The sequence below is a fragment of the Alternaria atra genome (genome assembly GCF_907166805.1).
Source record: "Alternaria atra isolate CS162 genome assembly, contig: 25, whole genome shotgun sequence".
NCBI classification, from domain to species: Eukaryota; Fungi; Ascomycota; class Dothideomycetes; order Pleosporales; family Pleosporaceae; genus Alternaria; species Alternaria atra.
The window spans coordinates 3,730,761-3,753,482 of NW_025091323.1; the positions used below are offsets into that span (position 1 = coordinate 3,730,761).

Genomic DNA, 22,722 nt, shown 5'->3' on the forward strand with positions numbered 1-22,722 from the left:
ACAGCTGTTAGTTCAAAGAACGAGGAGTCTTCTCAAAATCTTGCGCTCCAAGTTTGTGTCCCGCTTCGGCACTCCAATACCACAACAGGGATCTACATGCGAATCTGCCGCGCCGCCAGCACATGCCTTACCGGTGAGACTATCTTGCGATCAAAAGATCCGACGTGCCTGGTGGTCACCTAGATGGGGAAGCGCACGGCTGTATTGGGTCCGCGTGGCTTACGTTGTGACCTATCAAGAGGCTGCACAAGCGAGCTGAAGAAGAAACAAACATCCACCTCGCTACCCCATGCTCGTTATACACCCGTCGTCCCTGCAGCGGTCACCGTTGCATCTAGCGTCCAGACGGATGGTATGCTTAGGTGAGGAACATTTGAGTTTTCAGTACTGAGGGAACGGCAATAATAACAAGAAATATCGTCCAGCTATCCCAACGATCTCTTCTGTTTGAGAAGCAAGTTCGTTTGTACTCTTCGCTCAAGCCTCAATTGACACAGATCTCAGGTGATCAGCCTGCCAATACCCTTTTCTCGTATCTTAACCGCGGCATGCAAGCCCCAGCGGGTCACTGCACGGCTTATGGCGCAGCACCTTTCGCATTGCTCGCAACCCAATATTGGTACTTAGCTTGGAGAGTCTGCTCTTTCGCGGCAGGACTATTCTCATTCTCATTCTTGTAAATATCCGAGTCCTGGGCGCCATGGCATATACCAAGCTTAGTCCGCTGCTGGTCGTTCTCTTTTCTTCGGAATATGTGAACGCTGCTATGATACGGGCGCCGACGCCTGCTGTCACGCCTGCGCCCGCTGCTACAGCTGCTCCACTAGCTATCAGGGATATCACTACCATCGGGTACATATCTACGGGCATGTATGGCAGTACTACACTATGTAAGAGTGATCACCCAAATCGAACTCTCGCGGATACTAAGACTGATCAGATGAAACTATCACCGCAAATAACGAGGGCCATGTGATCGCAACGAGCGGTAGCCTTTACAAAATTTGTGCACCAGAGTCACTTTGCGAATTCTTCTCTTGTGAAAATGACTATGCTGTTTTCCCAACCACAAGCATCTTCTGGTACGTTGCACCACCTCATGTTCGATCTTCCGATTGTTTCCATACTGGATGTTGACATGGTATAACAGTGGAGGCGCAAGCAGCACGTGTTCCTACTGGGAATTGGCAACGGACATCAATGACCCTGCACCATTGACTAACTACTGGTGTGATGCTAAGACAGAGACGGGTGGATTGATCTTGATGGTCACACCTGATGATGGTATGCAAATCTTTTCATATTCCCAACCACGCGTCTGCTAACAATATATTTCAAAGACTCCTCAACCTCCCCAAATACGGGCCGATCAACGAATACTCCCCTATTTTCATCATTCACTCCGGTCTCCCGTTCCGCTTCCCCAGGATCCTCAGATATACCGGAAGCTCTCCCACCTTTGGCAGAAGCTAAGGAAACCAAGAAATCAACTCCAGTTGGCGCCATCGCTGGTGGAGTGGTCGGTGGCGTCGCTCTCCTAGCCGCTGTCGTCCTAGGCGTCTTCTTCCTCCTCCGTCGCAAGAAGAAGCAGCAGAACACCACCACCACTAACAATAACACGCAACTACCACCCACCGCACCCCAAGCCCCACCAGCAGGTGTCCAATACTACCATGAGCAAAAGCCCGTTCCTCAGCAGCAGGTCCAACAGATGCCTTCCCCACCTCCTCAACACCAACAACACTACGGTCACTATGATCCCAACGCACAACAGGCGCCGCAGTTCTATGATCCTAATGCTCAGTCTGCGTATGCTGCGCAGCAGCAGGGCGGCTATGCAATGCCCGAGAAGACACCAGCTGCGACGAATCCAGTGCAGGCAAATCCTTACTATGCAGATACTAGTGGACCAGTGAGTCCTGTACAGCAATATACACCGTCCATGCTGCCGGCGGTTCCGGCCAACGTTAATGAGCTACCGGCTGGGAGGACGTGAGTACGAAGATACTGTGGTGGATCGTAATTAATATGCTCACGCTCTCAGAGAGCGGTCAATGTCTCTGTCCTTTCTTGAACAGGATCATACTGCATGTCACATGGTGGGCGAGAGATCAGTGTGCCTATCAAGTACGACATACTTCTAGTCTTTATTAATTATACCCTCTGTTGTACATCTCGAAAGAGGGCCATAACGGATGTTCCAGCAGGAAGTATACAGCGGGCGAGTCTTTTTGCATAGTGCGGCTGGTTGCGATATCTTGACGTGCTGATGGTCATGCCATCCGATGAATCCATCATGGCTTTGAGCAATAACCCTTGTGAAAGCCCCAAGCCATCTTCTGATGGTCTCTCCCGCAATAGTACGCATCACCACATCCAGCACACTTGGACTTCGCGCTTGGGGCTCCGCAATGACCGCACCACTTCTCTTTCGCTCGGTTATCCCACCTCTTCTTCGCTCTCAATGCCACTTCTCCGAGCCAGTCATCTACAGGTGTACCGCTTGTCGCCAGAATGCGTTGGCTTTTACTTGGGTCTGCACCCGTCGCCAATTTACTAAAACGCATCGCAAACTCTTCAGGAGTATCCAGAGCAAATAATTGCTTTCCTTTTGGCCCGGGTCCGCGTCCTATATCGCCAAACTGCATGGAAGAGAGATCGAGAAAGGACTGAACGGTGTCGCTGTCGGGTGGGGAGAATCCTACGACCGCGTGTCTGAGATGTGGCTCGTGACCAGTGGCGTGCATTGAACCCTCCGGGAGTACGCAGATGGCGGTGGTGAATTTCGGGTTGCGGAAGGACTCTTCGATGATGACACGCCTACTAATCGTTGTCGTATAAGACGAACCTGGCTCCTTACCATAAGGTGCATGTCTCACCCTCAACTTTGTGTCCTTCCCAAAGAGAGCAAAGAACATTTGGAGAAGACTGATGGCCTGATAGGAGCCATCATGATTGCGAGCTTGGTGAAATAGAGTCTCCAATTGCTCGTTCGAGAGCGGGCTGTCTATGACTTTGTCCTGCTGTAAGAACTCTGTCGGTAAATCTGGACCATTCGGATTATTCGCTTGTTGTTGATCTAGTACAATCCAGGTACACGCGTTATCATTCCAGCCTTGGTTTACCGGACTTTTGAGTGCGATTGTTTGTGGTTGCGTACCTAGGAATGTTTGGTTAGGCATGAATCAACCTTTCTTTCTGTTCTACAGCGTACCCGGATAGGCGACTTCTCTTAATTTAGTGTGTCGAAACCGAGGTTCCGTAATGTTCCGTTCATAGTTGAGTAAAACCGCGATATCGTAGAGGTCCAGCAACTCTTCGGGATCCGTCATATTTGCCGGGGTCTTGCAAGGTTCGTCTTGTGTGGTATTAAATTGCCGACGGGAGCGTTGTTAGTGCGCCCTAGAGGTGGGGATGATCCGGATTGTGACGCGCTAATCGTCCACTTGACTGTTTTAAGCGTAGCGCAAAACGGGTTTCAAAGAGCGTGATCTCACCCGTGGACGCATCGTAAGTACGTAGCTGCGCACACACCAGAGCAAGATCAACGTCTTGTAACCCTCAAGGCTGAGCAAGAGCGTCCGACACTCCCCGTGACATGTCCAGTGTCTACTTCAGGCCAAGGTTCTCGTGTTGTAGCCACAGCGAACCTTGTATGTATCGCATACCTCTACTGCCGTGGCCCAGACGCTCTTGTGTATCTTCCACTACGCCACTAAAACACTTCTCCCGCCCCCATTACAGTATATCTTTTCTTCCAAATTCAGCTCTCGAGCACTACAAGATTTGCTAGAAATCACATCAGCAAGCTTTCGGACGCAAAACTCTTCTTTGGGTACAGAACCCTAGCTACTGGGCTGTTGTTGGCTTACAGCTGCTGCGGCCTTCTTTATTATAAAGGGTAAGTTCACAACGTGGTTGGATGCGATCCCGGCGAAACAGACGGCTAGCTAGCCGATGAGATATTCACAGAGCCTCGCCTTCGGATCGAGATCAAGATCGAGATCGAGACTCCCTACAATTTGCTCAGCCAAAGAGCATTGCTAGATGAAAAAGTCGTTGTGAAGGTTGCACTTGACAAGGGACGGTAAGACAATGATTCTAGTTATCTCATACGGGGTATGTCGATACGGAACTCAAGCACGGCAATGGTGAACGAAGTAGCCTGGATGTGATGGCTATGCATTAGCGTATCCGAAGCCGCGGAGATTAGCTACGTAGTCTCCTTGGAGATCCACCTGCTATCCACTGTGCTTCATGCCGCTCGTCCTTGCTGCTGGCTGTCAACGTTCGCCACGCCATCGTATAAGACAGGAAGTTTTATGGGAACAGATTGTATCACTTTATTTGACGCTGTTCCTGTAGACGGATCGCCATTGTTCGATGATCGAGGTTGGGGCCTACGGCGCAGCGCTTTAGCTATGGTCGATGGCCGCGCCACATTGGCGCATACAATAACAGCTTCGAAAGCGTTAATCGGCAGACTTGAGCGAGCCAATGAGCAGATGGTTTCAAACTCAATGCGTATACTGTGCTACTACAACCGAGGCCGGACGAGAAGTCGCAACTATTGATATTGTCTCCTAGCTTACCGAACGTCAGGTTGTTGAAGCTGCCACTCCATCAACAGGCGCGTCCAACGGAACAGGTAGTGAACAATATCTTTTCAGTTTCCTTGTTTGCAGTCCCTTGCCAGAGCTGTGTCTCGTCATCAACTCCACTATGCTTCGTCATTGCTGTCTCCTCAGATATGTCGTCCCGCAGTTGCAGTTCAGATGCCTCCTTGGCTTGCTCCCGGCTATTTGACGGAGGTAGCCTTGGCTCATGGTCCTTCGATCCATCATTTTCTCGGTTGTTACTGCGAAAGTGGTAATATAGAAGACCAGGGATGTAGCGTGCAAAGAAAGGCTTGAGGGCGGGAGCGCAGGCGCAGACTATTCCAGCATTGACTTCAGCAAAACACCACTGAAACTGTTCGACCGCGTCCCATGTATAGTCTGTTGAGATCATGAGCGGTTTCAAGAGTGTCGTTCGACGAATTGCTACTACACAGACGCTGCACACATAGTCAGCAGAGTTTTTCTGGACAACAAATGCTGTAACTCACAACCCTCCGGTCGCGAATATGCCACACACAGTGATCTTTTGTCTCCGCGGCATCCGTAGTCTTGCAATAATGGGGATCGGAAGCACCAAGGTAAACACGTCGATGATGATATTGAGTACTGAGAGCGCCATGTATTTTGTCGATGGATCCATACATGTAGCGCCGGGCAAGAGTGTGAGATCCCATGTAGCCGCTATCGGTCTACAGCCGAAGATGCTGACAAGGTCGTAAACTGTTGCGTAGGTTACGACACAGGCGATGAGAATCCAGACCAACGTGCGGAACCATTTCTGTGGTGACAAACGTAGGTAGAAAAGTAAGATAGAGAGCTTTGAGAAGGCGAGGCTGGTGGCATATAGGATTGTATCAACTAGCGTCCACTGTGTGATTTCTCAGTCGCGCAACGATACGCTTGTAGTGCTACACGTACCTTCTGAAAAGGAAACATACAGCTTTCTGGTCCTGACTTCCCACATATGGTAGCCCAAGCCGGATTTCATATCTAGAAATCGTTCAGCTTTGCGAGAGTAATAGAATCCCCATACCCATTTTTGTCACATGCGCTCGTGTGAAGAGCTGTAAGATTACCGCTACCAGAGCAAGTGTGGTTGTCGAGATTCCAACAGCAGCAAGCTCTCTGTGAAGATTCGGTGGGTCAACTGCATGTCTGATCTGACCGGACGGTGGCACCGCCACGTAAACTGATGTCACACTCATCCTCGTTAATCTAGGATACTTTGTAACTTGAGATCTAAAGTCTGACAGCTAAGGTAAAATACGCATGTTTATAAACCCCGAGTCGACCCATCGGCTTTCTAGATTTAACTGCGCCTCATCGTTACATGGTACCAATGGAGTGGTTGCTATGCGTCACCAAATCTCGGTGCATCCCTTTTGATCACATTTTTTCCGGTAGATATCTATAAGGCGAACTCGGATCCATGAATGTGACGAGATTATACTGGCTTGAACCCAGAATCATTCTCCTCAGCCAGCGATGTGCCCAGCATTTCATTCGTCTTCAAGTTTGGGATAAGAGTATCTGATTGTACAATGACGAGGTCTCAGCGACTTTGTAAGACCGAGACAGGCACCTCAAGACGATTGATTTCTAGGAGATATTGTTTCTGATGATATGGCTGTGGGACTGTCTGCACATCTGCGGCGCGGATGGATTGCGCTAGCCCCGGGGGTGGGTTTCCTGAACAGGCTACGGCACAACGTAGTGCCCTACAGAAGGATGCAATGTTATTTACCACGTGGGCACGGGTCCAAGTAACCAAGCAGCGGCCCTGTCCATGGGTTGGTTCATGTGCATCTGCGGCGCGGTTGTGCAGAGACGACTCGTTGCTTGCGGTCATTACTCAAGAGGTACCGATGGCTGTAGGGTATATGAGCGGCAGGATGCTGTCGAACTCGTGTTGTAGTATACTCTTCATGTTTTGCGGTGTGTCATTATGGGCGACATGTCGAAACCCCTTCCGTATGCCGTCAACCCCCTTCCTTTTGATGGAAAGGTTATCGCTGTTACTGGAGCCAGCTGAGGTCTGGGTCTAGCTCTTAGCAAGTACTTGCTGGTTCGGGGTGCCACTGTCAGTAATGTCCCTTTACGAACTACACATGATATATATACTGACTCTATACACTTACATGTAGGTCTCTATGTGTGCAACTTCAGCTGATAATCTCTCCAAAGCTGCCAAAGAGATTGACGATGAACTTCCAGATGCCAAGAGCCGGTACTGGACGTGTATTGTGGACATTGCCAATCTGGATAGTGTTCGTTCTTGGATCGAAGAGACTGTGGCTAAGTTTGGAAAGCTCGATGGGGCTGCAAACGTTGCAGGTAAGCTCGACTAGCTTTTCCAGGCGTTTGAGACGTTTTTAGTCGAATGCTTAGCGGTGGAACAACGTGAAATCTTCCCGATCACAGATCTTGACCCAGAATACTTTGCGAGACTAGTCAACGTAAACGTTGTCGGCACCTTTCATTGTTTGAAAGAAGAGATGAAGGCCATCAAAGATGGTGGCTCGATCGTAAACGTCGGAAGCATTGCGAGCCAGGTAAGTTGAGACTGTATGAAATGCATGTGAGACACACACTGACTTCCTACCTTCACCCCTATAGTACGCCACATATGGCACATCAGCCTACGTCGCAGCTAAACATGCACTTATCGGCTTGACGAAAGTTGCTGCTTTTGAAGGAGCATCAAGGCGAGTCAGAGTTAACGCGCTGTGCCCGTAAGTGATAGTAGTAATCGACGAGAATCTGAGCTGATCATTAGTAGTGGATGCTTCAACACACCAATGATGACGCAACCATTCAACTCGCCGAATGGCCAATTCCATCTTAATAAAGATAACATTCCGTGTATTCTGAATCGTGAGCTCCCAGAAACATGGGAGATTGCTGGGTCCGTCGCTTTTCTACTTGGTGATGAGGCTGCTCACGTTACGAAAGCGTCGTGGTTTGTTGACGGTAAGCAAGCCTCCTTTTACGAACTACGTGTGAGACATATACTGACTTGTTACATTAAAATTTAGGTGGCTGGGTGGAGGGAAACTACAGCTCTGGCTGAGGTCGCTGGCGCGGTACGCAACCTTGGAACATTGGGGAAGGAAGCCACCAGTTCTAATGAAAAACAACAATAACAGCAAGGTCTTGAAACTGGCATGTGTCGATGTGGAGTGCATAGGCCTTTAAATGCAAGTCATAATGTTATCTGGACTTAGCGCGATCGCGTTCTTGGTTTCCGTAGCATATCCATCGTGTATCAACCACCGTCCGTAGCTAGCTACAGTATCCGTGCACCAGTTGAACAGGGTCGCCAGTTGAACACCCCAACAACAAAATATTTTCAAAAAGATAGACTTGTAGAGCCCCCACCTGTCGTAATAAAATTGCGCAAATAATAATTTGTACTATACACAGGCCTGGGAGAGTTTTGCGCTAGTCAAATAATTTTTTTAAGGGCTGTATTAGTCGTGAACGGCGCCTACGCGCTAGAGTACCCAGTGCAACGCTTGCGACTCCTACTACAGCTAGAGCAACCCCAACACGCTTTTAACGCTTTGTAGCTAGCTTATAAGGTTGTAAAGCTTTGCGCTTACTCTTTTAGGGCAATTGTATAGCTTTTGCAGCGTCGCGGAGCCTCTTCTAGTGGTCTGTTTCAGCCTTCTCTGCAGCCTTCCGCTTTCTGTTTGTCACGAGATGCTACGAGCACGTGTTTAAGAGCTTACTAGAAGCGTTAATTGTGGCTACGTACGATATCTGGTGTAATACAAGACGTTGCGTAAGGAAACAGAATCAGCATGTACAGGCGGTGAGAAGTTATCGACGGGGGCCGTGCGCATGGCGCTAGGCCCGGCCGGCCAATCAGCAGAATTCGGGTGCTTGGCGGAGCACTCGGATTCTGTAGCGCGTTCAGTGTCAAGGGAACCACGGTGGTTACCGTGACATACAGCGTCTAGGTTAGCTAGGTGTATACTAGTAGCTTTAAAAGACCTCTTAATAAGTAGAGGTTTAAATACAAAGGTCCAGGACCTCCAGAAGAGCAGGAAGAAGTCTCCTTTAGTTAAATTAAGCAACCCCTAGCTGTCCTAAAGGTATCCAGCCAACTAAGTTAAGTAAGCGTTCGAGAGGGGTTTAAACATACAAACGTCAAGGGGTTAAAGCGTATAGGTAGCGTAAGGGGGGAATACAGCCAACAGGATCTTTTTATCGTTACAATATTCAATAAACTTCATAGTTACATAGGATCCGTAGCCGTTAAGGAGTAGTAATCGATACCTAGTTAAAGCATGCCGTCTAGTTTCTCTCTCAAACACCCCCTTAAGCCAAGCTAACCTAATATCGTTGTTGCTCCAACCAGAGGGAGATAAGGTAACAAATACTAAGTGCTCCCCTGCTTGTATAGCATCAACCCAGCTTAATTAAACAGCTCCGTTAGCTCCCTAGAAGATAAGTGTTAGACTTAAAGCTTTGCCATCCGAACAAATACAAGCCATCACTGTTATCCACTCGCTTGAACCATCTTCAAGGGCTTACCTTACCCCTTTTTGCTCGTAGAGTCTCTTGTTAAAGATACGCTTCGTTCTACTAACTCGTCTAACGTAGGTCACAAGCGAGTGGAACCTTCAAGCGAGTGGAACCTTTTTGCCAAGACCCAACCAAACTTGAAGCCTACCTGTAATGTCTTAACGCAACAATGTTAAAAAGACCTCAAACGAAAGAAATATACAGCTTGCCTTACAGGCTATCTAACAAGACGCGACATTTAAGCCGCGACGCGCTGCAGCTACCTATAACGTCTCTGAAAGCACACTACGAAGACGACTCGCTGGAACGCCCTATCGACGCGATTGTGAGCCTAAATTAATGGCTCTTCGAGGATCTAAAGAGGTAGCGATTGTTAGGCATGTTCTTAAGCTAATAGAGCAAGGATATCCGCCTAGGCTTGCTGACGTTGAAGAGATGGCCAATTCTTTGCTTAAGATCCGCAATTAGAAGCCAGTTAGCAAGAGGTGGGCTGCAAACTTTGTAAAGCGTCGCCCTAAGCTCAAAGTCAAGTTCAATCGAAAGTACGACTATAGTAGAGCCCTCTGCGAGGATCCTGAGGTTATACAAGGCTAGTTCCGCCTAGTACAGAATACGAAGGCTAAGTACGGCATCTAGGACGAAGACACGTACAACTTTAATGAGACTAGCTTCATGATGGGCGTGATATTGACTGGCGCGGTAGTTACAGCAGCAGACCGTCGAGGACGGCCAAAGACAGTGCAGCAGGGCAACTAGGAGTAGGTTACAGCTATCTAGGGCATGAACGCGACGGGGTGGGCGATTCTACCCTTTATCATCTTCTAAGGCAAGCACTACCTCTCCGCCTGGTACAAGGAGGAGAGCCTGCCTCAAGACTAGGTAATTGCAGTCTCCAAGAACGGCTAGACGACAAACAAGCTTAGTATTAAGTGGCTAGAGCACTTTGACAGGTATACAAAGGGGAGGGTTGTTGGCAGCTATCGCCTGCTAGTTCTCGACGGTCACGAGAGCTACAGCTCGATCGATTTCCACTAGCTCTGCGAGGAGAAGAAGATTATCACCCTCTGTATGCCTCTACACTCCTCGTACCTACTGCAGCCGCTTAACGTTGGCTGTTTTGCGCCGCTAAAGAAGGCGTATGGGTGCCAAGCTGAGAAGCTAATGCGCAATAAGATCACCCACATCACGAAAACAGAGTTCTTACCGTGCTTTATTGCCGCCTACAAGGCCTCTATTACAAGGAGCAATATCCTAGGAGGCTTTCGAGGCGCTGGCTTAGTTCCATTCGATCCAGAGGCTGTTATATCGACGCTCGACGTCCGCCTGCGTACTCTACCGTTACCCACCGTCGAGGACGGTCCCTAGCAGTCGCAAACCCCAAGTAATACCGTAGAACTGGGGTCTCAAACGAAGCTAGTTCTCGAGAGGTCTCAGAGGCATGTAGATAGCTCGCCTACTTCGATGGTTGAGGCGGTGAAAAGCCTCTCTAAAGGCGCAGAGATAATGGCGCATGCTTTAGTGTTGTCGCAAAAGCGTATCGCTGAGCTTGAAGCAGCTAACGAGGCCGCCACGCGACGTAAATCGTATAAAAGAAAGCGAGTACAGAAGGAGGGGACCCTTGTAGTAGAGGAAGGTCTTCGACTAACAACTCTAAAGGAGTTTGGGGCGCGCAGCGATGGGAAGAAGGCAAAGAAGAAGGCGCGCGTTGAAGTAGGCGAATCGTCTTAAAGACGCTGTGGACGCTGCGGCGAGGTAGGACACAACTCGCGCACATGTACGTAGGATGTAGTAGATATTTCTAAATAAATTAGGCTACTACGAATATTAATTACTGTTCTTAACGGTGCTGCATAGTAGTGCGTAGTTGCAGGTTTGGTTGGGTCTTGGCAAAAAGGTTCCACTCGCTTGAAGGTTCCACTCGCTTGAAGGTTCCACTCGCTTGTGACCTACGTTAAGTTAAAACCCCTTCTCGTCCATATTAAATATATAGATCGGCTGTATGTTGTACTCCTCCATCTTTTCATGCAAAAGCTTAAAGTACAAGCAGTACTTGGCTCCTAAATCAGCTTTAGTCCGCTCCTTAGCCATGGCTTTGCTAGAGCGAGAGATGAGATGGTTAGGATGCCGGCGGAGGAACCAGGTAACCCAGCTTTCGGAGACCTGTTTGCTAGCCAACTCACTAGCAAACTGCTGTACCATTGTTCTTATAGGTGGCAAACGTCGTTCGGTAAGCGTTTTGACGTATCGTACAAGCTCAGCTTCGTGTTGTGGGTAGAGGGAGAGGTTGCGTACGCCATAGGCCTCGTGTTCGTGTTTATGCCGTCTCATCAGCGTAACGCGGTTGACGCCATACTTTTTAGCAATTTGTGAGTACGAGAATTCATCTCCTAAATCACGCGATTCGATTTCTGCAATCGCTCCTTAAATCAGATTCATATTAGTTGAGTTATGACGCGTTGAAGTTGAGTTGCTGTTGTGGGTGGGGTGTTCAACTGGCGACCCTGTTCAACTGGTGCACGGATACTGTAGGGGTTATCTCTTGCGACACCGCCATGACCGCTCCAATCGATTACTTATCACTACCTCACCCCCGTCACTTTCTTTCCGACGGGATAGAGATCACGTGTCTGTTCTTCGATGCTCTTAACGTCTCCGTCGGAAAAGGTAACAATGTGCCTTCATGCGCACCTTTCCGTAGAGGACGATCAGTACGCAAGCTTATCTATATAACGCCCAAAGATTTAGCATGATGAACACAAGCACCTCCAAACATCCTGTTCTCCAATCATCAGTACAATTGTAGCCAGACGGATACCATGTCTTCTCTTCCATATGCAGATGCAAAAATTGCGCAGCTTCAGCGTGACGCGGACGACTGTCTACTTACATATGGAACTGCATTTCATCCGGAAATCATCACTTCAACTGATGGCATTAACGTCGAGACAGCTTCGGGCCACCGAATGATGGATGTAAGTGGCTCCAAGCCCTGGAGCACGTCGCGAACTCAATTCTAAGCACAATCTATAGTTCACCTCTGGCCAAATGAGTACTTTGATCGGACATGGCCACCCTGAAGTTGTGAAAGTGATTGCGGATCATGCGCAGCACCTCGATCATCTTTTTAGCGGCATGATTAGCCCTCCGGTGATTCACCTTGCGAAACGACTAACTAGCGTCGCGCCTGCCGGGCTCGACAAGGCTTTCTTCTTGTCCACTGGAGGGGAAAGCAACGAAGCCGCCATTCGACTAGCCAAGTTCTATACCGGCAAGTGGGAAATCGTGGGCCTCGCTGCCTCATGGCATGGCATGACAGGCGGATCGCTGGGTGCTCAGTATCATGCAGGACGTTCCGGTTACGGTCCGAACATGATTGGAAATCTAGCGCTACCAACCCCCAACTCCTATCGCTCAATATTCAGGCACGTCGATGGTTCACATGACTGGAAGACTGAGCTGGACTATGGCTTCGATCTTCTAGACAAGCAATCCTGCGGATCACTTGCGGCAGTTATCGTCGAACCCATTTTATCGAGCGGAGGCATGCTGGAGCTTCCTCCGGGATACCTGAGGGCCTTGAAGGAGCACTGTGAGGTGCGAGGTATGCTTCTCATCGTTGATGAAGCACAGACAGCACTCGGAAGAGCTGGTGATATGTTCGCGTTCACACATCATCCCGAGGATGAGGGCGTCGTACCGGATATCCTGACACTCAGCAAAACGCTTGGAAATGGAATACCACTTAGCGCCGTCATGACATCGAACCGCATCGCCCAGCATGCTAAAAACCACGGTTTCTTGTTCTATACCACGCACATCAACGATCCTCTTCCAGCTGCTGTTGGCGATAAGGTTCTCGAGATCGTTATCAGGGACGACCTCTGCGCTCGTTCCAGGACACTCGGTGTCAAGCTCCAAGCCGGTCTCAGGCGACTACAGTCACGATATGGTTGTATTGGTGATGTACGTGGCCGAGGCCTGATGGCCGGCATGGAAGTCGTCGGCGACAGAAAGTCGAAGGTTGGCGCCCCGGAAGTGGGGGCTGCAGTGTCGAACAAGATGGTAGAGATGGGCCTTTGGGCTCAATTAGCCACCATGGCATCTTTCGGTGGAGTGTTCCGCATTGCGCCTCCGATCACAGTTACTGAGGAGCAGCTCGATCTCGCATTGACAATCATTGAGGAAGCATTGAGGACGACTCCAGGTACGATGCCGCTATACACTGATGTTGACGCGCGGCTATAAGGCGGAACCATGTAGACAGATGGTCTAGGTGTAAGTTGGCAGCGGAATGTAAAGTTCATACTTCCATTCAGTAGAGAATTTCTATTGATAATCAGTCATCGTCTTCGCAGCTTCCCAGAGAAGCGCACCGCAACCACCCAGCATCGCAAAACGTGTGGTCGATGCGTTATCAACTCCAGGGGTATAGCCCAATCCCTTTCTGTTCTTCAGATGTTTCAAGCATGAAAGGCGTCAAAATTCCTCTCAAAGGTCTTGTTCTTTGCCACCCTACTTCGAACTTCCTCGAGTCTTCTCTCTGTGGCTGCCTTTACTATCTGCACCGCCTTGAGCCTTGCCTTGGCAGCTAATAAGGCTTTTTTTCTTTCAAGCTGAAGACATGATGTTGGGTTTCTGTAAGTGACATTGTTTATGCGTTTAGTGTGATTTGAACCGCAATCTCTTCCCTTTCTAGGTTCTCAATCTTGTGTCGGACGAGGCGCTTGAAGCGGCGGAACTAAGATGTAGTTATTCTCTTAGTACTCTCTACTGATAAGAACACACGACTTACCACAAGCTCTGGATCTCCTTGTGGCTCTTCTTCTCTCATAGCGATATCGTTGGCAGGCCTCTTTCTCTTGGGCTCATTTGCGGGTACGGGCGTTTCTTTCTTAGCCTCAGGTTCCGGTTCACCGACTACGGATTTTTAGATTAGCCGCGCAGCGATTTTGTCGCCCTGTTGTACCATGGTACTAACCGCGCGTGTAGAGTCGTTCTCAGTTACTTCCACCGGCACCACGGGCAAAGGCTCTCGCTTCATGGATGACCTCTTGTCATCCCGCTCACTTTCTCTTGCGTTTAGCTGAGCTTGAGGGTTTTTGCTAGTAAAATTGGTTCTCTGGAGTCTTAGAAGCGGCCAGGTTGGCTTTATCTGCATCCGAATTGGCGTACTAGTGATGCTGGTACATGCTCTCTTTAGTGCCTCAAGTTCGTTTCTTGTGAAACTAGAGCGGCCGATAATTTTTTGCTCAAGGATGTAGTACAGGAATAAAAGGCGTAGTGACTTGCGCCAATCAGTGCTTCTAGCGCGGCTACTAATGTTTATAGCTTTGAGTGAACGAGTAAAGGTGGCTTCAGCCAGAAACGTGGCTACCAAAGTTTCTTCGACACCCCTGGACGTATCAGAGTATCAATAGTTTCTATATACCCGGGCAACGCCTCACGTTGATTCTTGATTAGCATCTGACACCGCTGCCACCTATTGCGGTACATCGTCCCGTCTGATATCCCTTCCCGTATCTCCAGCATATCCAGACCACTTCGCGCCACCTGGCCAACGATCATTCCAGAGCTTCTTGCCTACGTCGCCTTGCTTGAGTTTACTACTGTGTTCTCGCATCCAGCAATCTATACACCACTCGCCACTTGGCTGGAATCCATCAACGATGCTACTACATTGACGCTGTATCGGGTGGTGCTGGGCTAGTTCGCATAGTGTAAAGGGATTCATGGAGCTAAGAAGGATGTGTTGATTTGGACAAGAGTATTCGACATAGTTGCGGAAGCACATTGGGAACAATGTAGTCAGAGTGATGCAAACAAGGAAAGACAACTGGCTTGGCAAGTTGTTTTGAGCAGTTGCGATCATGAAGACATTGCAGCAGTGACTGATATTAATGCAGACATGACGTGACGAATGGCAAAAGTTTGACATTTTTGCACTAGCAAGCTAGCAGCATAGCAAGATATGTACAGAAAAGAAGTTACTAGCGAAGCCAGCAACGCGCACACCAGCGTATTCCTTCACAGAATCCACACGGTCACCATTACTTCGGAACATCAAGCCGTATAGCTATTGAATGGCTTATGGGCAGTTCACGGTGATAGACGCAGAACCGGTAGAGAAGTAACCCTCAGTAGCGACGATTTGGTAGTAGTGGTTGCCAAGAGTCATGCCCTTGCTGGCCCAGGCATCGAAGTGAGTCTTCATGTTGACAGATCCGCTGGAGCGCTTGTTCTGGCGAACAGACCAGTACTGCTGAAAGGTCCTGGTTCCATCGATAGATGGCTGGTTGGTACGGGTCGACTGAGCGATCTTGTAAGAAGAGCCGTCGGCAGTCACGGTGCCCTTGTTGGTAGCCTGGGAACTCGGGTCGTAAGTTCTGTTGTAAAGATCAGTATATATTTCACATGTAATTCGTACAAGGAGATTGCTCACCCGAAGTTCTCAACGACGTAGTACTCAACAAGCGGGTTACGCGTCCAGCCATAGATGGCAAGATAAGAGTTACCGTTGGGGTTGTACGTGCCCGAGTAGGTAATGGTGCTGATATATGGTCAGCAAGGGTGTCTCGTCAAGCGTCTAGCCGAAGGGATTGGCGTACCGGGCCGATCCAGGGTTCCATCCCTTTCCACCGACAAAGTTGCCACCGCTTCCCCAGTTAACGCTGTAGCTACCACCGGCACCGTTAGTGTAGGTGACACGGGAGCCGCCATCAGTCCACCAAGAGTAGACTAAAGTATGTGGTCAATTACTGCTTACACACAGCTTAACAAATCTACTCACAGCAGCCGTTGTGCGTTCCCTCGGCGTTGGGGGTGCTTTGACGGGCGACGAGGTCACCAGACGAACGAGCAGCTACATCAGTAGGAGCAGCGAAAACGCCCGTCGCAGCAATAGCAGCAGTGACAAGAGAGGTGAACGAGACCATCTTGAATGTAAGTTGAATATGGTAGAGAACGAAGGACAATGTTTGGTTCTGGTGGTGATGTACAAGGACGACTCAAGATGGCTTTATAGCCGTCGCTGGTGTACACCGCGGCGTGATGGTCGAATGGAGTAGGCCCGGTCCTGCTGGCAAAGCCAAGCCAAACATTCTCGCCATCATAACGGCCGTCCATCTCTGAGCAGCTAGGATGTAGATCAAGGACTGAGGCGGAAGAGTCACTAATATGCTAGGCTTGGCTTTCGTAAAGAAATGTGCCTGCAAAATGAGTAGGCTAGGCCAATAGCATTGATATCAGCTTGAAACATTCTGGAATTCCAGCACATATGTCGAATTTGATTGGTCTATGACTTGAAACAAACGTTCATGGGACAAGGCCGTACGGTCATTAACTTAGATGTCAACATCTCCGTTATGGGGTTGGCTTCGGGTCATGGCGGCGCTACGGCCGTCATGGCAAGAACTCCTCCACCTATGTTTCCTGTCTCTTACTCGTGCATATGCCAAGCTCTCCGCCTTTGTATTCTCCCAACGGTTAAAGAGAATCTTGGCGTGAATGCCGAATCGTGGAGCCGTGAGCTGTTAATCTATGCGAAGCCGCGTGACATGTGTGGCGCTTGGAGGTGGCGGTAAAGGCGTAGTCCTTACACATCGTTCCGTGGCCATTCGACATCCAAGAAGCTTAGCATGCAGTATAGCATTTCATGCATAGGCTGTGTGGTGTTGGCGATGTTACAGTGATAGATGAAAGGGGGCTGAGAGGTCTTCGTGGGGCGTCCAGGGATGCTGCCAAGAAACTGCGGCCCTGCACCTTGCTTGAGCCGCATATCCTGGTGTCTTTCTTCCACCACCATGACTCTCGTGTTCTAGGCTAATTGATCAGCGAACAGAGACGAAACCACACCAGCAAGTCACCATGGTCGGATGACGTTTCGACCCTTCAGCCCGGTCAAGCACTCATATTCCCAGTTCCACCCCTCGAGATCCTAGGTGTACCATCTTGGAACGATCTTTGGTCACGGAAGCATGCGGCTAGCAATCCGAATTACCCCACAATATCAAAGTGAACTATTGCACTACCAAGAGTACGCAAATGAGTCCTTTCATGCCAGTAGATGAGACTGTCATACCCATAACCGACACATCACCACATCCGCGTCACCGCAGCCCATGATGCTTCTTCCAAACATAAACACTAGTCGTATACTGCAGTGCTTGCATTTGCAGAACGCGAGATGATCACAGGGTGCCGTTTGCCCTTAACCCGGAGAATTGCAAGTAGCTTGGTGATCCGGGAAACTTAACGCACGAATCACGATTTACCCACCATAGTACGAAGCCCCGTCTGCGGTGGATTTTACACAGCCGTCTGCACCCCGGATTCCAGGATGTAAACACTGCATAGCGGGATTGCTCGCCCAGGCTCTTGGTACTGTATAAGATGTCTTGTCCAGGCTTGTCCCGGTGGGTGAAGGGCAATTGCGTGGAAGCTTGGTTGAACCGCTAATTATGAAGGGTCAAACTATGGAAACTGCTGCACAAGAGTCTGCATTGAATGAAACAATGTATACACCATGCGTTGGAATAGGTGTAATTGCTGAACGGCATCCATCACCAGGCTGACACATGTATAGACAGCAACGTCAGGATCGCTGTTCACTGGACAGCTCAGGGCAGTGTCACATTCGACGAGACACCTGATATCCCTTCGCCGGTCTCTGGTGAAATCTTGTATGAGCTCTTTGTATCCCCCCGGAAATGCTGTAAACCAAGATTTCCTAGTAAGGAGTGCTCCTGATATCTCTGAGGTATACAATTCATTCGACAGTCTCTATCCCTTTATACTCTTCTGCGGGCCACACTCCATCTCAGATGAGCGTGATGCTAGAAGTGGCAGAATCATGCTTCACCGTGAAGTTCCATATGCTATTCAAAGTAGCTCTGCACCCACCTTCACCTCACCCTGAAGGCGGCGATAACGCAAGCATTTTCAACTCACAGTGAACGAACGATGTGTATTCTTCAACCTCCTCAGCCTTGGACCTCTCAGCTACACACTTCAACATCGAATCTACATTGACAACAAACACCAAGATCTAACAACCATGTGTAGACGCAACTACTACTGGCACACCGCGTGCGAGCACATCAAGCAAAACCACGCGAACCCGTTCACCATGTGTGGCGACAACCCGGGAAGCCGGTTTCGACTACCGTGCATAATCGTCATAGAAGTTGTCTCGGAGTTCTCCGGTCATTGCAAGGATTGCATGGAAATCCTGGAGAAGAAACTCGAAGAGTTGAGGATTCAGCGGGGAGCTGGTTGGAAGTGGGAGCCGAAAAGGCCAGTTGCCTAAGGCTCTCAGGGTTGAGCAGGTACGGGGTGACAGAATGGGGATTTCCAGGGGCTACGTGGGAGATGAGGTGAGTATAGAGATTGAAAATCAGGTCTTGGGACCCACGAGATGCTCAAGTCGAAGTTGATATAGGTGATTGTGTTTACCTGACGTCTACCAGCCAGCATCACAATCACACAGAAGAATGCAATTGCATGACATCTCCCAGTAGTTCACATGATCACTATGTGATTGCTACGATCAGTTTCACCTTCTTCATTCTACCTCATTGACCGCTACGTGTATGCTTCAATGCAATCGTGTGCAAAATGCCGCAATTTGATAGAGTCTTCTCCTCCAGCCGTTCCCCCCGAGCCAAACATTGGTGGCTCAACCAGATTAACATAAGAAAAGAAAAGGAGGTTGGGGTATTGCGCTCATTACAGGGTATATCGCGAAGCAAAAAGCCGCGCACTCAGTCGTATCCGATGTTCATAATTCACATCCATCTCTTCATTACGTGGTTCGTTATCTCTTTCCTTCAGTCTCGTGATTTTGTGTCGTGTTCGTCGTTCAAAGATCAGGGTCTTCTTCAGTTGATACCTCCGGCTCTGGCAGCCATTCCCTCAACTGCATCATCCTGTTCCTGCAATGAATAATGAAGATGGAGATGGCGAGGGAATTCCAGACATCGCAACCTTCCTGCATGAAGTCGTACATGGCGAGTAAACGCACAGAAGGCTGTTCATTCTTCTTGGTCGGCGGCGCATAGCTCACAAAAGCCATAACGGTGTGTGTTGCAGTGATACCATAAAGCGTCGGAACTTCAGGCACGATGGAATCTCCACGATCTACGGCTTCGTCGATCTGCAGAGCGTCGTACCACAGCTCGTGTAGTCGACCAAGCTTCTCGATCATCTTACGCTCCCCGACGGCCGGGTGCACATGCTTTGAGAAGGTGACAGTTTGGAACAGCGGGAGTTGGGACCAAAGGTGTTCAACTCTACCATCCTTCATGGCCCATTTTGTGTACGCCTTGACGGCTTTGCCAATCTGGAAGTGGGGAGCCCGCTTGGTTCGTGTATACCAGGCGTCACGAGAGACACTGCCCAGATCGAAGAGCTTCTCAAGAGCATACTGCGCTGGACATCATTAGTAAGATTTTCACAGTGAATGGGGCTGTAACATACCATTGTGTTCAGTGCCGTAGGCTGGTTTGATGAATGCCTTGTCGATGTTCTCAGTGAAGAGATCTGCGGGGACAGTCTCAAGGTCATCAATCCAGCTAATGGGCATCAGTGGCTCGAAGCCGCGCATACCCAACTTCTGGAAAAGAAAGACAGCGTCCTCGGACCAGCCAGCATCGCGTAGATCACGAGCTTGTTGATCTTGTCTCTGACGCTCCTGGTGGTAGTTCACTTTCTTCTGTACAACCATGTAAGTTCCGTCATCGACAACCATAGTTTCCTCGTTCGCGTCCCACAAGTCGGCCGAAGAGCCCTCTGTCTCGTTGTCTGGCGCTGCGGGCGAATTCACAACCAGCGTGTCGTCTTCTAGATCCTTGGACGAGATAGCTGAGGCTGGAGGAGAAGGCGGCAACAACGTCGCATCGATGTCGAAGTGAGAGCTTGGTGCTCGCGGATCGCAAGTCTTGACACGCGCTTCTGGACTCATCTCTCGTGTGAGTGGTGCGGTCTGTTTGGGGAGAGGCGTGGTTCGGGTGGGGATCGCGGGGGTCTTGAACGCGAATGGCTTCTCCCGCCGGTGTTGTATCTTGCGCGGACTGACGTAGTTCCAGATAGTCTCAGGTATTCCACGAAGAAATGCCATGGTGGGTAGTGGATTGAAGTGTTTATGCGTACTCGCGCAGAGCTAAGTTTGCTGTCGGGTGGTCGTTGGCGTTATGTGGAAAGAACTTGGTGGGGCTTTCCAGTCGATATGCGAAGTCGCGGTGAGGGTGAGGGTGAAGCGTACTCGATCCCTCATGCGGCAGGCCCATGTACCGTCTTTGTTTCTTTGTCGCGTTGTTGAATTGCTGGTGGTCTTTCACTCACAATGAGCAAAGACGAGGAGAAAAGGAGTCATAGTGAAGGTAAGGCTTGTTCCTGCATGCGCACCCGCACCTGCAGCCCTGGACTCGGTGTGCCACGCTGTCACATGCGATCTAACCGGCTCTGGCTAGCGTCAGCCGGAGCCTGCAGGTTGCGGTGAAGATCTTATCAGATGGGAGTTTGACACCCCACCAAATCTTTGGATCCCCGCCAAAAAAGAGTCGAGCCGCGATCGGGAAGACATTTACGTGAAAGACTAGGTTTTCCAATCACTCTTCTTTTCCACAACAACAAAATGGCAGTCACAGAACAGGACACCCAAGTTCTCACGCTTCGCAAAATCCTCACTTCGGAGTCGGAGCCTCTTGCCCGCCGCTTTCGCGCTCTTTTCTCTCTCAAGCACCTTGCAGGTCTGCAGCCACCCAATGCGCAGACCGTCCCCGCAATCGAGGCCATTGCTGCTGCTTTCGCATCGCCATCAGCTTTGTTGAAGCATGAACTTGCCTACTGCCTGGGCCAGTCTGGACATGATGCTGCTATCGCGCCGCTGAGGGGGGTATTGGAGGACAAAGAGGAAGACTCCATGTGCAGACACGAGGCTGCGGAGGCGCTCGGTGCACTGAGCGACAAAGGCAGTCTTGAGCTGTTGAGGGCGTTGAGGGACGATGTCAAGGAGATCGACGTTGTGCGCGAGACTTGCGATATTGCCGTTGACCGCATAGAGTGGGATCATGGACTGCAAAAGGGGCAAGAGAAGTTGAAGAAGAGGTATGCTTGTACGCAACTTGATGTATTTGGCATGCTTGCTGACAAGTGAACAGTGACTTCACGTCCATTGACCCTGCGCCGCCGCTCCCACAGAGCACTGAGAAGCCATCGATCCCAGAACTTGAAAAGACACTGCTTGACACGTCCTTGCCACTGTTCCAACGCTACCGAGCCATGTTCGCCCTGCGCGATCTCTCCTCCCCGCCCGACCTTCCAACTGCCGTCCCGGCTGTACAAGCGCTCGCCCGCGGATTTACAGACCCGTCTGCTCTCTTCCGCCACGAGATTGCCTTTGTCTTCGGACAGCTCTCACACCCTGCATCCATTCCCAGTCTTACAGAAGCGCTCAGTAACACAAAGGAGGCAAGCATGGTCCGACATGAGGCTGCCGAAGCACTTGGAAGTTTGGGCGACGAAGAAGGCGTCGAGGATACCCTGCGTAAATTCTTGAATGACCCAGAACAGGTGGTACGAGACAGTGTGGTTGTAGCGCTTGACATGGCAGAGTTCGAGAAGAATGGAGAGATGGAGTATGCCATCGTGCCGCAGGCTGTGGCAGCTTAGAACCGAAGGTATTGCATGAACACGGCGTTTTGGGTATATAGAATTCAACACAACCAACATAGGTAGAACATGCGCTTCAGTTGTTGGTGTTCCATCTGTAAGATAGCAATTAGCATAAGCTCAGCTCTGTACACGGACCTCTGAACGTACTTGTGACCGCAGTCGCACTCGTAGAAGACAGTACTCCCTTCATCTGCACTTCGCAGTTGCTGTGTGTAGTATCGAACCTCCTCCCTTCCACATTTTTCGCAGGGGTGGTTGATTATGCTGCTGGTCTGGACATCGGCCTCGGAAATGGTCTGCACCTCGGATCTCTTTGCGCGCAACGACGACGGGAAAGCGGTGGGCTTAGAGACTGTGACGACAGTCTTGGATGATGTGTCTAATGCAGGTTAACTCTCCCATCCCCGATGTTGCGCAATGTAGATGCGCATACCTTTACATTGCGCTCCGCACGCAGCGCAGGTAAGAATAACATTCTGTTTGCCGGCGGATCCGTCGAGGAGATTTCCACAGTCAGTGCAGAAGACAAGACTACCAATGGCTGACATTGTGGGTGATGTATCAATATGTCGTCTTAAAGTGGGTGATTGGTGTTGGAGTTGAGGAAAAAAGTTACCGGGAATCGCGACTTCCGCGGTTGCAGCCAAGCTAGGACGAGAACGGTAGGCGGTGAGAACGCGTCTGAATGTCGTGCACCACCACATGCATTTGATGATTGCATCGCATAGTACTTTCACCACAAGTCTGCTACTACGAGTCCATCAGGCAGTAACCGGCCAGCGGCCTGGAAGAAGCATGCACGCGCGTAGGCTCATATAGCCATATGCCCTAACCCACACAATCCAACACCGCCGCATCTCCACTGCGCTTGTCTACATGCACGAGTGCTCACCACGACAAGCGC

General features: G+C 49.9%; 8 protein-coding genes across 8 annotated transcripts; 4 read left to right on the forward strand and 4 right to left on the reverse strand.

Moving 5' to 3' along the window:
- Positions 1-700: 700 nt before the first annotated feature.
- Positions 701-1,996, forward strand: ALTATR162_LOCUS6320 (uncharacterized protein; the record flags this gene model as incomplete). The annotated part of the gene is made up of 4 exons (XM_043313941.1): positions 701-890; positions 941-1,082; positions 1,151-1,284; positions 1,341-1,996. 4 exons carry the CDS (start codon positions 701-703, stop codon positions 1,994-1,996), a joined length of 1,122 nt encoding a protein of 373 aa, XP_043169876.1.
- A 298-nt stretch (positions 1,997-2,294) lies between these two features.
- Positions 2,295-3,332, reverse strand: ALTATR162_LOCUS6321 (uncharacterized protein; the record flags this gene model as incomplete). Its single annotated transcript, XM_043313942.1, has 2 exons — positions 2,295-3,160; positions 3,215-3,332. The coding sequence occupies 2 exons, from the start codon at positions 3,330-3,332 to the stop codon at positions 2,295-2,297; spliced, it is 984 nt and encodes a 327-aa protein (XP_043169877.1).
- Positions 3,333-6,769: 3,437 nt separating this feature from the next.
- Positions 6,770-7,689, forward strand: ALTATR162_LOCUS6322 (uncharacterized protein; the record flags this gene model as incomplete). Its single annotated transcript, XM_043313943.1, has 5 exons — positions 6,770-6,953; positions 7,008-7,171; positions 7,236-7,351; positions 7,399-7,589; positions 7,655-7,689. The coding sequence occupies 5 exons, from the start codon at positions 6,770-6,772 to the stop codon at positions 7,687-7,689; spliced, it is 690 nt and encodes a 229-aa protein (XP_043169878.1).
- A 4,276-nt stretch (positions 7,690-11,965) lies between these two features.
- Positions 11,966-13,394, forward strand: ALTATR162_LOCUS6323 (uncharacterized protein; the record flags this gene model as incomplete). Its single annotated transcript, XM_043313944.1, has 2 exons — positions 11,966-12,121; positions 12,180-13,394. The coding sequence occupies 2 exons, from the start codon at positions 11,966-11,968 to the stop codon at positions 13,392-13,394; spliced, it is 1,371 nt and encodes a 456-aa protein (XP_043169879.1).
- Positions 13,395-13,800: 406 nt separating this feature from the next.
- On the reverse strand, positions 13,801-16,081 carry ALTATR162_LOCUS6324 (uncharacterized protein; the record flags this gene model as incomplete). Its single annotated transcript, XM_043313945.1, has 6 exons — positions 13,801-13,887; positions 13,942-14,066; positions 15,267-15,532; positions 15,589-15,696; positions 15,755-15,884; positions 15,937-16,081. The coding sequence occupies 6 exons, from the start codon at positions 16,079-16,081 to the stop codon at positions 13,801-13,803; spliced, it is 861 nt and encodes a 286-aa protein (XP_043169880.1).
- A 2,924-nt stretch (positions 16,082-19,005) lies between these two features.
- ALTATR162_LOCUS6325 (uncharacterized protein) lies at positions 19,006-20,262 on the reverse strand (the record flags this gene model as incomplete). Its single annotated transcript, XM_043313946.1, has 2 exons — positions 19,006-19,574; positions 19,623-20,262. 2 exons carry the CDS (start codon positions 20,260-20,262, stop codon positions 19,006-19,008), a joined length of 1,209 nt encoding a protein of 402 aa, XP_043169881.1.
- A 516-nt stretch (positions 20,263-20,778) lies between these two features.
- ALTATR162_LOCUS6326 (uncharacterized protein) lies at positions 20,779-21,815 on the forward strand (the record flags this gene model as incomplete). Its single annotated transcript, XM_043313947.1, has 2 exons — positions 20,779-21,251; positions 21,305-21,815. 2 exons carry the CDS (start codon positions 20,779-20,781, stop codon positions 21,813-21,815), a joined length of 984 nt encoding a protein of 327 aa, XP_043169882.1.
- A 76-nt stretch (positions 21,816-21,891) lies between these two features.
- On the reverse strand, positions 21,892-22,366 carry ALTATR162_LOCUS6327 (uncharacterized protein; the record flags this gene model as incomplete). The annotated part of the gene is made up of 3 exons (XM_043313948.1): positions 21,892-21,910; positions 21,966-22,197; positions 22,252-22,366. The coding sequence occupies 3 exons, from the start codon at positions 22,364-22,366 to the stop codon at positions 21,892-21,894; spliced, it is 366 nt and encodes a 121-aa protein (XP_043169883.1).
- Between the last annotated feature and the right edge of the window lie 356 nt (positions 22,367-22,722).